We start from the raw sequence: 15,331 nt of genomic DNA, 5'->3' as shown, positions 1-15,331 counted from the left end.
TACATAAATATCAGGTAATATTATTATCATATGCATAGATATGATAATTAAAATCACTAAGAGAATGTAGAAGAGAAGAAAGTTTAGGAAAGAACTTTTAGAAGAATTGGGTCAGAAAAATCCAGAGGAGAGTTCATAAGAGGAGAGTCAACAGTGCTACATTTAGGAAGGCAAATAAAGACTGAGAAAAGATCATGAGATATGACAAGTAAGAGATCAATGATAACTTAGAATTTTCATCAGTCAACAAACATGTATTTACTGCTTACATTTGCTGGCAATTTTAAAAAAGAGGAGGGTGGAGCAAAAATCTTTTTCTCAAGGTACTTGAATTATAATGTGAAAGATGCCAACAAATATTTGCTTAGAGATAGAGGAGGGGATAGGGAAGAGAGAGAGAGAGAGAGAGAGAGAGAGAGAGAGAGAGAGAGAGAGAGAGAGAGATAGAGAGAGAGATAGAAAGAGTTAGAGAGAGAGAGAGAGAAGGAGAGAGAGAATAGAGTAGATAAAAGGTAATCTCAGAGCATAAAAAAAATTTATCAAAATATTTCATTAACATTTTCACCAGCCCACATGGTCAGAGTAACATAGTTTCTCAGGAGGTTATTTTTATATTTTAATACCATCTGTCTTATTTCTAGGTCCAGACTAATTTCAATAAGCCTTTTTCATGTCACTTCAATCCCCCATAATTCAAGTGTTTTTTTCCTCTGTGGATCATCTCTAATTCATCTTATAAATAGCTTATTTGTACATAGTTGCTTGTATGTTGTCTCCACCTTTAGACTAAGCTCATTGAGAATAGAGGCTGTCCTTGGTCTTTCTTTGTATCACCAAAACTTAGCCCAGCATCTGGCACACAGTAGATGCTAAGTAAATGTTTACTGACTGATCACGGAATAAAAACCTGACTCAGAGCTGAAAGAAATCTCAAAAGTCTTCTAGTCTAGTCTTAGTGGAGACAAAATTTGCTTTCTCTAATATACACAATAAAGGTATCTGATTTCTATTTATAGACTTCTAGTAAAGTAAACTTAAATCTAGATATATCCTCTCACTTGGTGATATTATCATTTCCCATGGGTTCAATTAACCACTCTATGCAGATGATTTCCAGACATCTATCCAGTTTAGTGTTTTTCTTGAATTCCATTTCTAAATCACCAATTAACTAACTTTTAGACATTAATTTGAATGTTCCTATAGACATCTCAAACTCAATAGACCAAAAACAAATTATCTTTCCTTTGAAAATCATCCCCTTTTTCTGAACATTTCTATTTAAGGACATCATCACTGTAGGTTTCCCAACATAGGATTCCCAACATAGATTTGATTTTTGACTCCTACTTTGTACTTATCCCACACATCCAATCTGTTGTCAAATTCTTTCACTTAAATTTTCACAGTATCTTTCCTATATATCATCCACTTCTCTCTCCTGACATAGCCACCACTCTACTACAGATTCTCATTGCCTCTTGCCTAAGCTACTGCAAAAGGCTTGTGATTGGTCATCTTAACTCAATTTTCTCTCCACTCTACTCCATCCTCCCCCTCAGATGCCAAAGTGATTTTTCTAAAGGTTAAATCTAGCTATGTAACTCCCTTAGTCAATGATTTCTAGGAGCTCCCTATTGCCTCCAGAATTAAATATAAATTCTTTGGTATTTAAAGCTCTTCACTATCTGGTTCCTTTCTACCTTTCCACTGTTCTTAAAATTTACTTTTCCCTTTGTTCCTTCCATGATCTAGTTATGACAGGGATTGTTACTGCCTTTCTTTACAAAAGTGCCTTGCACACTGTAAACATTTAATAAATTTTTCAGAATATGGAGCCTGGCATACTTAAATAACAGAAAGCAAGACAAGTTTAATATCTCAATCTTATAGGGAACAGCATATAGGAATCATAATTCTAAGATTGATGTTCTAGTCACATATGCTCTGGTTTGAATGTTACTTTATTTCCCATGTTAGACAAAATATATGGTTAGGACAGTCAGTTTCAGGGAAAAGTAAGAAAAGATTGAGCCTTACCTTTGTGCTGGTGTACTATAGCTGTTATCATAGGAATCATAACTTTGCTCATCATAAGCAGTGCCATATCCATCATCATACTCCTGAAAAAACATAATAGGAAAAGCATGGAAAAAGATTCCAACAATAAAATTCCACAGGAAAAAGACATGTATAATAAAACAGAATACTTTGATTCTCATTGGATAGTTGATAAATCAAATAGTACTCAAAAAGTATTTCCATAAAATGATCATGTAGGATTTTGAATCAAAAAGTAATACCTAAAGCATTTCATTAAAGAAACAGTGGATTGGTATTGCAAACTTAATATTTTAAAGTCTACTTTTAATTTCCCAGTTACAAAGGTTAGTATAGGTACTTTTATTTCACTCACCTTTATTTTATATGTAACTTTATGGAATTCTGTTATCTATTCAAATCACTTGAGCAAAGGGATATAATTACTATCAAGATTATGGATAATGTTTATGAATAAAAGATGGGTCTTATATCTTGGGCCATATAATCTAATTTGAATAAAGCTAGTTACACTGAATCCTCAAAACAAAAAAAATCATTGCATAAAAATATAAACAACCCGAATAGCTTTATAAAGATTAAATTCTGTCTTTATTTTAAAGCTTTTTATTATTATATTTTAGATTATGGCTGGCAAGAGAACAAAAATCTTAAAATAACAGAAACTCCAATTTATATATTTTTAAAGTTTACAAAGTATTTTATGTACAAGATTGAAAAAAGTAAAACAAGTAATTATCTACATTATGCAAATGAGGAAACAGGTTCAAAAGAGATAAAGTAACTTGTCTACGGTCAAAGTTATTATTAGGACTCGTACTTGAACAATATTATTTTGTTCTGGGGTCTCCAAATTCCAAGTTCAGGAATCTTTCTATTTTAATCCTTACCTTTTATAGAATATTGTGTACAGGGATGTGGGGGTGGGGATGGAGGGATTGGCCAAAGTTCCCTGTCCTAGGGAAGGTTCTGCCTGCTATGACCCTCTAATGGGGTAAAGTCTCCTTATGGAAAGGTATGACAATATAATGAGGGCTCTGTACCTCAGTCAGGGTACGAGTATGCTGTAGCTATTTGCTAATCACTTACATTATGGTCAATAAAAGACTGTTGGCTCCAGGGCTGTAGGTTAGTGTGTATAACAAGGGAACAAACAAGTGAAATTGGTTTCTTCTTCCTTCTGGCGATGAAGTATAAAGATGAGAGAGGTAGGGATGCCCCACTCCTACCATGTCAGTATGTTAGTACATGGATTCCTAATCAAACCTTGGTCTGGGAATTAGGCTACTTCCTGCATCTTCATCCCTCTTGGGTATGAGATCTTGAAAAATTTGAAGAGTCAGAAGATCCAGCTGATCTTGAGAAAGAGACAGTCCTGAGGAGAGATATGCCTGAGTTGGCCAAGGAGTTGATTGATTTGCCATTCAAGATGTCATATCCTACAAGCAATGAAACTACTTGTCTAACAATGTGGATACAAATAGTAATCATTGCTCTTGTCAAAGAACTCACATTCTAATGAGGGAGACAACATGATTTAACAATGTTCAGATAAAATACATATAGAGTAAGTGGCAAGTGATCTCAGTGATAAGACTTTGTGAAAAGTTCTCCTGTAGAAGGTGTGATTAATGATAAATATTGAAAGAAGTTCAAAGAAAAAGTGAGGAGTGAGAGCATTCAAGGTGTGAGTTAGGAGATGGAGGATTTTGAGGAACAGTAAGAAAGGTAGCATAGTACGACTAAAGGGTGTGTAGAAGAGAATGAAGTTTAAGGAGTCTGAAAAGGTGGGAAAAGGCCATGTTGCAAAGACTTTTGGATGACAAAGAAAAGATTTTATATTTAATACTGTTGGTAAACCAGAACCCCAAGAATTTGTGGAGTATGTGTATGGGATGGCATAGTGAGATTTAAGATTTTGGAAAACTACTTTTGGCAGCTGAATAGAGGATGAATTAGAATGGGGAGAAGGCTGAGGCAAGAAGATCAAAGAGAAAGCTAAAAGAATAGTCAAAGAAAGAGGTGATGAGGACTTGTACTAGTGTTGATTTAGTCAATAGAAAGGAATGTAAATAAACTCTCCCCTATGATAGTGGCTATGTAACCATCAATATGTGTGATAAATATTAAGATATTAAGATTAGGCCTCAATCAATTCTATAAAACTGTTATAAACAGATTGCAATTTGCTATGGTAAAATAAGTTGCCACACAGACATAACTCTGATCTTTTAAATAGTAATGTCAGGTAGTATGTGCTAATTTTTAGTTTAATTATAATTTAAGATTATTTAGTCATCAGATATTTGACTGCCACATATTTAACATTTTGTAGAAGTGGAACTTGAAAAAAATCAACTTAGATGTTTCAAAATTGTTATTTTATGATAATTTCTCAATGAGAAACTAATGTGAACTAATAAGATTACCAAGGTAGATAGTTCAGAAAGAAAAGCTCAAGACAAAGCCTTAGGGGATATGTATGTATACATAGTTATGTATAGAAGAAGATCCATACAGCAAAGGAAGCTGAGAAGAAGACATCAGACAGATAGAACTAGCAGACAGCAGTACTATGTAAACCAAGAGAGACAAGATTGTATAGGAAAAGAAAATGTCAAAGTTGCAGATTGTCAAGAAGGATAAAGATGAATAAAAGATCATTAGAGATCACTGGCAATTTTGGAGAGAGTTTAAGATGAATTGTGAAGTCAGAAGCCAAATTGCAAATGGCTTAGAAATGAGAGTAGAGGAAGAATTAGAGACATTTATTATGGATATTTTTTTTCACAGTATATAGCCAAGATGAGGAAGAGAGACGGGACAACAACACTAGTGAAGATGGTCAGATTAAGGGAAGTTTGTTTTTTTTTTAATGCTAGAAAATGACATGAATTCTTTGGTAGGCAAAAGGGAAGGAACCAGGAGACTTGGAGAGACAGAAGATTACAGAAGATAGTAAGATGATACAAAGGGACTATATACTGGAGAAGGAAAGGGATAGAATCAAAGATGCAAGTAAGAGGGTTTGATTTGACAACGAGAAGAGCACCTCTTTATATGAAGCATGAGTGAAGAAAGAAATAGTAGGGAAGGGGTCCAGGTGGCATAAAATGAGGAAGGGAGAAAAGGGAGCTTTTAGTGAATGGCATCTTTTTTTTTTTCAGTGAAGTATGAGGCAAAGATCCTCAGCTGAGAACACAGGGGAGGGATGCACTGAGAGATCTGAGAGGCTGTGGAACAGCCACCACGCTGAGTGAGACAGAGAAATGATTTGGGATGTATTAAAGGACTGTCTTGCTGCAATGAGGACCCAGTTACCATTATATAAGGTCAATTTGTGGTGGCCCCAGTCAGAGTCAGAGTGGCTCATATATTTTTTTTTCTCTAGCTTCATTCAGCAGCATGTTTATGGTAGGAGTGACTTAGTGTTGGGGTTTGTCAGGTTAAGATAAGCAAAAGGACAGAGAAGAGAGGGACATAAGGGCAAGGAACAGTATAAACTTAAAGTGATTCACAAAGCATTTGACAGTGTAGGGGTATTGGCCTGCAAAAGAACTGAGTAGACAAGGGGTACTGGAAGCCTTGATGAAGATAAAGAATAAGAATTTAGGCTTTTAGAGCAAAAGAAAAGTTGGCATAATAAAAGATTATGATCAAAGAAACAGAATTAATAAATATGAAAGGGAAAAATTGACATGTGAAGGCATGATATGACAAAAATATGTGTGCAACTGAATTGGACATTTGCCTCACTCTATACTTTTTTTCCTACTCACAAATAAAAGTAGTTTGATTTAGAGAATTTCACACCCTTCCTGCACAACTGTAAAGGCTTCAGCTTATACCATAAGTCTTAATAATTTGGATATAGTCTTTGTTATACATTTAATATGAATCAATAAATATTCATTAAATGCCAGGCACTGTGGGAAATATGCTGGGGATACATATAAAAACAGAGAGAAAAACAAAAGATCATCCTGTTCTTACCCAGCTTTTACTGACCAAGTTTCTTTTGAATATTATATATTCACTTAGAATCATGGTACAGTCATAGGTTTCAACTCACCAAATTACAATAATATCTATGAATTTAATCAAGTTTGACTCCTTGCATTAGGACCCATCTGATTCCTCTTTTTGTTGTTTAAACTATGAATTTATGACATGACATTTGAAGACATTCATTTTTATTGACTCTTTTCTTGGATTGTACCTCCTAGGAACTTGAGTTTTTCCGCTCATTATTTAATTAAACTTGCTCCACAAAGATCATAAGAAAATATGAAAAATAATTTAAACTATGGAAAGTATAAAATAACATCTATGAAATAACAATAATAGTATTTACAAAACATTTTACATAAATTAAATAATTTTATCACCATATTTTGGGTAAAATTTATCCTAAGATGTAGCTTACTGATTATCAGAATAATTCTCAGTATAAACTATTTTTGTGTATGTTGACCACTGGCAAGTCTTGTTATAAGATTACTATTCATTATATGGAAGAAGTCTATCATCATGGAAAGTAAAGATGTTAGCTTGTGAAAGTAACTATATGTAGGAACAGGCCTTTATTGGATTTATGTTATAGTAACTATTCTGTGGTAGATGTGGTCTCTGAGCCACCCTGGAATCTAGAAGTACCTCCTTGATCTTTGAAGAGTTTATTATTCCTTCTCTTCCTCATCTAATATATAAAGAATAGTATCTATGGTAGATAATTAACCCCCCTTCAAAATTCTAGGTTCAAGTTCAAACTTTGCAACATATATGAGTCTGAGCAAATAACTTGATCTCTCAGCTTCCTGGGCAACTCTTTAAGAATATAAGTGCAAAGAAAACATTGGTAGAGTATAAGTTCCTCTAAAGTGAGCTCATATACCAATGAAACCACAGGTCCAAATAAAATTGAAAAAACAACAACAACAACAAAAACTATCTCCCAGAAGGCATGCTATAATAGAAGTTCTTTGGAAATATTAAAATGTTATAAGTGAACTAACATTTTATTTTAATGCAAAACATAAGAGGCATTATAATATTAGTAAAAAGCCATAATACACATATGAATGAAAATAAGGCTAATAAAATATTTATCTTTGTTGGTGGGGCCAGACTATTTTGAAAAATTGAAAACATAGGAAGTACATAGTTAAAAATTGGGATTTCTATAAGGGTAGACATACTTTTGTGAAGAAGATTCAGAAATTCTGGAAATGAAATACTTCTGAGGCTCATGTTAAACGGTTAAATTGCATTCAACCTTTATACCTGAATTAGATAAGGGATTGTGGAATTATCATCTTTTTATTTAAGATAAAAAGATATCCCTAGGCCTTTCAATGCACATTTAAAATACATTTTCACAAACATTCTTTCCAAGCCTGCACTCTTTCTTAATTAAATTTCCCACTATGGAAAACAAGTTAATTGCTGCAGTTTAGAGATTAGTTAACCATCAAATATCATGCCAATAGTTACTGAACTGGGAAAATACACCATCAGTACAACCCTCATATGAACCCCAAACTACAGTGAAGGCTCCAAAAGCATGTAATTATGGCTTCAGGTGTATTATAGTTTTCACAGAATAAAAGAAGAATAAAAAAGAGTCTAGCTTCAGGAAGACTTTAAATGCAATCTACACCTATTTATAGATGGTTTTACATTTAGTGGTGACAAGACAAAAAGCCTCTAGTTTTTGTAAGGATGGGTGGTAGTGTGAAGATAGGATTAACTCTCCTCTTGCCTTTTTTTAAATTAATCAAACCAAAAACTTAAAACACCCCTACTTAACACTAAGTAAGGGAGTTCCCAAGTCACTTACTAAAAAGTGAGTGACAACCTCAGAGGTAACAGCCTTGTCCCTGGGTAGTGCTAAGTAAATTGATGGACTGCAACTGTTCCCCGTAAAGCCTAAGGAAAGGTTAGGAAGTGACACTGAAAAAGGACTATAAAAAGTGCTAAACTTTCTATCCAAGGGGTCTTCAGCTTGAAATTTTGACTTGGGACTTGGACTGAGACTTTGGCTCTTGAACTGCTTCTGCTAAGGACCACTGGGTCCTCTGGCAGAGGGTAATCAAGCCCTGCTGGGGTTGCTCTGGACACTGGAGCAACATTTAGTGTGATAGACTAGACATTTTCTCTCCCCTTTTTTTATATTTCTCTACTTTTACTCTTTCCACCTCTTTGTAAATAAACTACTAAATATCATTTTGACTTGAGTTACAATATTTTTAAATCAGCGACCACCATATTATTTTAGTATTCTCATATATTTAGTCAAGCCCTAAATTTAATTCCTTACAATAGGGTAGGGTAGGTATTGGTCTTATCAAATCTGGACTCTCTTAACACTATGTGAAACTACTTTTTGTATGAGTCAAGCCAAGAGTACTTCTAAGAGGGTGTGAAGGGAACCCCCCTTCCCCAGATTCATGTACTGGGATCCTACCTGTGTCCCATGCTATCTTTACATCACATGAGTGCACTCCAGTGTAGGTCACAGGACAATGATCTAGGTATTTGGCCCTGAAAGGAGTGGGATACAGTTCTGGGGTAATAGGGGAAGAATAAAAGAAGGATTTCCAGGAAGTGGGGTCTCTATTCCCTTGGACATGGGCTGAAAGAGGGAGTCATGAGAGGAGCTCCCGTGTGGCTAGTTTGAGAATAGGCTTCAATCTCTATCTGTCTGTCTTTTCTTATTCAAGTAAATATTAATAAACTCTATGGAAATTAAAGACTGGAATTTTAATTTAGCTTTAACAGTTAAATTCAGAGGACAGTGACTGAATGAATGGGAATGGAAAGAGAGTGACCTAATCTCAGCGCTGAGACTGGGAGAGACTTTTACATATTCTTCTTCTTCTTCTTGCTAAGGCATCAAGATGATCTCACTCAAGGCCCAGACTTTACTATATGAATTTGTTGATATATTCTGTCCCTCTTGTAACCTAGTTGTATCTTATCTCTTTGGTGAATATAATTCTGATTGCAACCTTGGCATCATCTTCTCTTCCCACTCTCCTATTGCATTCCTTCTCTTCCTCTCCCTTAAGTTAAATACCTTTAAGGGATATTAAATGAAGCTATAATAAAGATCTATTGTAGCTTTTGGCAATATTGGCCTAGTCTGGTTCATCTGTGAAAACCTCTATTATTTCAAAAATTAATTACTGAGACAACCTTTCTCACTAAAAACCATCTTTAATGTCACTAGTTATATGAACTTCAAAACAATGATATTATCCCCATTTTACAGTTTAGTAGAATTATTAAAATGACTGGCTTTACTTCAAACGAATTTACAGCTTTTGTGATGTCAAATATGGATTTTCTAAAAAAGAATTGAATCTTCTCAAGAATCAGAACATATGAGAAAGCTGAGGTTGTGACTGTGATCTGGAAGAATAGTAAGTTATAGAGAGTGGAAAAGGAAATTAGTGATTATCTAGTCTTGTGGTGGTAAACCTATGGCACACAGTGACCTCTCTGTGGGCACATATGTCAAGGACCCAGTGGGTCTGACTCCATATCACAGAGTTCATCAGAGTTCATCAGAGTTCCTAACTAGAAAGCCAGAGGGAGGTGCAACTGGGCTACTCTCTTCCCCCTTTTCCCAAACCTGACTACATCAAACTGCCACCTTGCCCAGTAGACCTATGGGAGTACTTCCTCCCTCCCCTGGGTGGAGTAAGGTAGGTGGATCACAATGCAGCATGAGCATACACACAGACAGCAGAGTCTGTGAGTCTGTGGTAAAGCTGATTCCCATAGTGGAGTTGGAGAGGAGCTAGGACTGAGGGGATCACAGCTCACAGAGGGCACATAACTAGAAGGGAGTAGAATGCTTGCTGCTTACGCCTCCGACTTTTTTCCCTCTCCCAAGGCTGACTACATCACCTGCTCCCCTGCCCAATAGTTAGATGGGAGTGATTTCTCCCTCTCCTGGGAGGGGTGGGTAAGGGGTTTGGGGGGAAAGGCACATAATGTAGTGTCTGGAGGGGCATGATTGCATGGCAGGTGGGGTGGGGGTGGGGCCTGGTACTCCATCTCTAAAAGATTTGCCATCACCAATCTAATCTAATACATTCGTTTTACAGGAGAGTAAACTAAGGTATGTTGAAATAAACTTGCCAGAGGTCACATAGATAGCAATTGAAAACTGGTTTCCCAGGTCTTTTAATTCCAAATTCGGGACCATTTCTAATATACTATATTACTAATAAACTTAGGAACTCACAGGAAGAAAATTGAGAAATCAACAGATAAGGAAACTGTGGTCCCAGAGAGATGAAATAAGATTACATAAGTTAAGAGAGGAAAAAAAAATTCTGACCTTTAAGTACTCTTTCTGAAATATGATAGTGCTTCAGTATTATAATAATAAATCATGTTAGTAATGCACATATTTGTTTTACCAAATAGCTATATGTGGCATTTTTAAGAATCCAACTTTTTTCAAAATTTGGGGATCTGACCATTGAAAACTGGGCTATGTTAACTATCAACATGGAATCTAGAAACTCCCAAAATTTTAGCCTCCTGAGATCTGATGGACACACCTCCCCCCCAAGTCTAGTTAGCTTGAAGGTGAAAACTTCAAGTTTGACCTTGTCACATGGGAGTTTCTCCCTAAGGGCCCAACTTCAGGACTCTCAAATTAATCTTAAAGTAGTTTAAGTAGAGATGGCTAATCCCATCAGGTGTTAAGTATCTCTTTTTGTCTCAATGGTCAAAGTCCTTTACCAAGATAACCCATTTGTGTCCATTGTAAAGCATCACTTATTCCTGTCTATGACTCCTCATTTTCTTTGTTACTATTGTAAAGTCAATCAACTATGCTTTCTCATCCTCAGTCCTCAGTTCCCCTAAAGGGGTATACATGTTCCCCAAATTCTTTTGTCCTTCAGAGCTGTCATCTAGCTTGGTGGTACTTCCAGGAGTTCAGCACTGAACTTCTATCCATGATTAAAGAGTGGTTTTCCTGACTATTTAATAGTTCTGTTTTTTTCCAGTTTAACATAACCAACAGTTTGCTATGCTATGAGGAATCACCCATCATTATAATTGGCAATAGCTATAATGATAAATTACTTTTAGATAATGTTTTATAGTTTCCAAAGTGATTTTCTCAGAATGTATTGGTTAATCCATTTTACATATGAGAAACCTAAAGCTTGAGGATGTGAAGTGACTTCAAAGTTAAAGGGAAACTATAATTTGAAAATAGGTATCTAAATCTAAATCCTGTATCTTTACATTTACACTATATAATACTGCCACAAATTATGTCTTTAAAGACAAAATACTACATATTTTCATTCATTTTGTATAGAAAAGTAATTCAGAAGAGACCAAGCTTATTTTGCTTCAGCTTCATGCCTATCTGTGTAATATCTCTTTGTTCCTATAACATACATTTCACATTAACTTTGATGGTATTCAAAATCATCTATCATCTTTCTTCTTAAGGTTATACATGTGATTTATTGGTGGTTGCCCTTCCTATTCGAAGAAGATCAAAATGGTATCAATATGTCAGGGTCAATGTACTGTGTCTGACTGTGGCTGATCAGACCAACAAACATGGAAGGCTCCACTACTACAAAATGGGCACAAATGGCCATATAAATATTTGGGAAGATTTTTCTAGCTTTGTACATCTCATGTTTCTTTTCAATTTGCAATTCTGCTTTGCGTGGAACATAAGAGCCTTATTTTATACAAGAATGCCATTCTGGATAGTCCTATGCCATGCCTGTATTCTGTCTTACAATTGAAACCAAAGTTCTTCAGAGATATCTTGAGAGTGTCCTTGTATCATTTCTTCTGGCCTGCATATGAGCGCTTTCCTTGTGAGTTTTCTATAAGATTGTCTTTTAGGCAAATGTGCTTTTGGCATTTGAACAATATGGCCAATCCTTCAGGGTTGCAGTCTCTGTAGTAGAGTATGAATGTTTGATCAGTTCACCTCAAGAAAGGACCTTAGTGTTTGGTACCTTATCTTGCTAAGTAAGTGATCTTTCAAGATCTTTCTAAGACAATTCAAATGGAAGCGATTCAATATCCTGGTAGGGCACTGGTAGATATCCAATTTTCACAAGCATACAAACAATTAGGTTAGCACAATGGCTTGGTAAGACCTTCAGTTTGGTAAGCGACCTAAATACTTCTTCTCTCTCATACTTTTCTTTGGATCTTCCCAAACAATGCACCAACTTCATCATCTATGTGTACATCCTTGGAAAATATACACTAAGGTTAGTGAACTTATTTACAGAATTCAAAATTTCCCTATTTTCTGTAGCTGATGTTTCCATGTATGAACGGTGCAGTACTGGCTGATAAAGAACCTCTATTTGCTTGGTGTTAATTATGAAGCCAAAATGAGCACAAGTGGCAGAGTATCAATCCATATTCTATTGTATCTCAGCTTCAGAAGCTGCACTTCAGAAGCTGCACAATTATCTGCAAACAAAAAGTTGTACACTAACTTTCTTTCTATTTTTAGTCTTAACTTGTAGCCTTTTCAAGTTAAATAATTTACTGTCATTGTGGTGGCTGAAATTGATACCTTTGTCCTTTGCTAAAGGTGTCTGGCAACATTGCTGAAAACATCATGGTAAAAAGCATGGGGGCATGCAAACAGCTCTGATTCACTCCATCAATGACTTGGAAAGTTGAAAGCCTCGTCCATTATCCAGAACCCATGTAAGCATGTTGTCATGAAACTAAGTGTACAATTCTGATGAACTTGGGCAAACCAAATTTTGCCATGATCTTCCACAAGAACTCATGATTGACAGCCAACTTGGTCAAATCAATAAACCAAAGACCTCTGTTCTGCTTCTTGTATTTCTCCTGAAATTGTTGGGCAGCAAACACCATGTTGACTATTCCTTTACCCTTTATGAAGCCACAGTGGCTCCCAGGTAAATAAGCATTTTTCAAGTAAAGGATCAGCTGTTTAAGGAGGACTCTAGCAAAGGATCTCACCAGCAATGACTTAGAGAGCGTTCTCTATGCTTGTTACAGTACAACTTACTTCCTTTTCCTTTAGAGGTAATAATGAATGCATACATAATCTCCAGAGGGATTACCTCCTTTTGCCATATAACTTGGAATATTTCAGTTAGCTTTTGTATGAGCAGTGGAACCCCTGCCTTGTAAACCTCTGATGAAATGCTTTGCCATGAAGAGGAACTTAATGTCATTGAAAATCTTTTCTTCAGTTTTAAGCTCAGCCAGAGAGAGACTGACTTCAATCTGTGATATATGGCCAATTTTGATCTATTTTATTAGTGTTTAAAAAAACTCCATATTTTATTAATTCAATTTTTAAATGTTAGATTTATCTCCTATTTGATTTTTCAGTTTTGTTTCTAAATTGGGCATTTTGATTTGTTGCTTTTCCAGTTTTTGTTTTATGTCAAGTTAATTATTCTAATTTTCTTTCTTGATTAAAGTGCTTAGAAGTATAATTTTTTAACTACTTTTTCTGCAGACCAATAATTCTATCATATTGTCTCATTGTTGTCAAATTCTTTCAGGAGATCATTTATTGCCTCTAGGATTTGTTCTTTGATCCACCATTCTAAAAGGCAGTAGTAGCATATCAGATCTGCATAAGACGACATGCAAGTGAACACTTGTGACATAAATAGTATGTGATGCCAGCTATTTAGGATTAAATTATTTGGTTTCCAATTAACTTCAAATCCTTTCATCAAATGCCCTTTACTGAATCTATTTTTATTTTATTGTAGTCAGTAAAGGATTGTTTTCTACACTTGTTTACAAGGTCTTCATACTATAGAAAACATAGTCTATTTGTGTAAAGTGTTATGTACACAACTTTAAAATATATGAATTCCTTTCATTTTATTATTCCTAAAACCCTTACCTTCTGTCTTAGAATCAATACTGTGTAATGGGAAGGGCTAGGCAATAGGTGTTCAGTGTCATGCCCAGGGTCTGTCTGTCTGTCTTTCTCTGTTATCTTTGCCATTCTAATGTATGTAATTGAAATTTAGATTTGCTTTAATTTGTATTTCTCTAATTATTAGTGGTTTAGAGGACTTTTTCTTTTTTTAATATAGTTATAGACAGAATGCATTTCTTCTTTTGAAAATGGCCTATTTTAATCTTTTGAATCTTTAACAAGTTGAGAATGGCTCTTAATGTAATAAATTTGAATCAGTTTATGTTTCTAGATGCATATATTACACACACATACATATGAAAGCAGATCTTTATCAGAGACATTTGTCATATAAATACAATTAAAAACATTGTTTTCAGAAATAATATAGGGGGCAGCTGGGTAGCTCAGTGGATTGAGAGTCAGGCCTAGAGACAGGAGGTCCTAGGTTCAAATCCGGCCTCAGACACTTCCCAGCTGTGTGACCCTGGGCAAGTCACTCAACCCCCCCATTGCCCACCCTTACCATTCTTCCACCAAGGAGCCAATACACAGTAGTTAAGGGTTTAAAAAAAAGAAATAATATATAATAATATGACAAATTTCAATTGTTATGCAATTATACAATAAAGGTATAATACTATCTAAATTTATTAACATAGAGCCATAATAAATAAAATGCCAAAGAATTATTTTATAGAACTAGAAAAAATAATATAATTTATCTGAAGGCACAAAAAAGTCAGGACTCTCAAAGGAAATAATGAATGTAGAGAGATTGATCAATGGAACAAATTAGGTACTCAATATGCAGAAGCAAATAAAGCTAGTAGTCTAGTATTCCATACACCCAAAGTCCTCTGTAACTGGAAGAAGTACCCATAATTTGACTAAAATTGCTAAGAAAACAAACTGGACAATAATATGGCAGAAATTACATTTAGACAAACATTTCATTATTTATACCAAGATTAACTCCAAATGAATGTATGGCTTAGATTAAACAGGTCACATTATAAATTATTTAATTAGAAGGAGGAAAAATTGCCTTTTGGATATAGAGAAAGGGAAAAGAGTTCATGATCAAACAATGGAGAAGATTAAAATGGACAATTTTAATTACATAAAATTTTAAAACAGTTTTCACATACAAGTCCAAAACTAAAATTAGAAAGGAAAAAGTGAACTAGAATATATTGTTAAAGAAATGGTTAATCGACATATAAAAAAGGAATAACTAGCTCTACTTTATCAAGATAATATGACAGCCTTTTGGATACCCTTTGCTAAACTGGCTTATTAGAGATCTTGCACAGAGCCTTTATCTAAAATACC

The 15,331-nt window shown here is 35.0% G+C and overlaps 1 protein-coding gene across 1 annotated transcript in view; it reads right to left on the bottom strand.

Moving 5' to 3' along the window:
* The window catches only part of KHDRBS3 (KH RNA binding domain containing, signal transduction associated 3), a 213,556-nt gene that overhangs the window by 26,374 nt on the left and 171,851 nt on the right, over nt 1–15,331 (bottom strand). The window contains exon 7 of the mRNA XM_044669251.1: nt 2,041–2,123. Coding sequence (XP_044525186.1) covers nt 2,041–2,123 — 83 coding nt within the window. The remainder of the gene's footprint in view (nt 1–2,040; nt 2,124–15,331) is intronic.

The sequence above is a fragment of the Gracilinanus agilis genome, chromosome 1, assembly GCF_016433145.1.
Source record: "Gracilinanus agilis isolate LMUSP501 chromosome 1, AgileGrace, whole genome shotgun sequence".
NCBI lineage: Eukaryota > Metazoa > Chordata > Mammalia > Didelphimorphia > Didelphidae > Gracilinanus > Gracilinanus agilis.
This window is presented reverse-complemented; position numbering and strand designations above follow the sequence as displayed.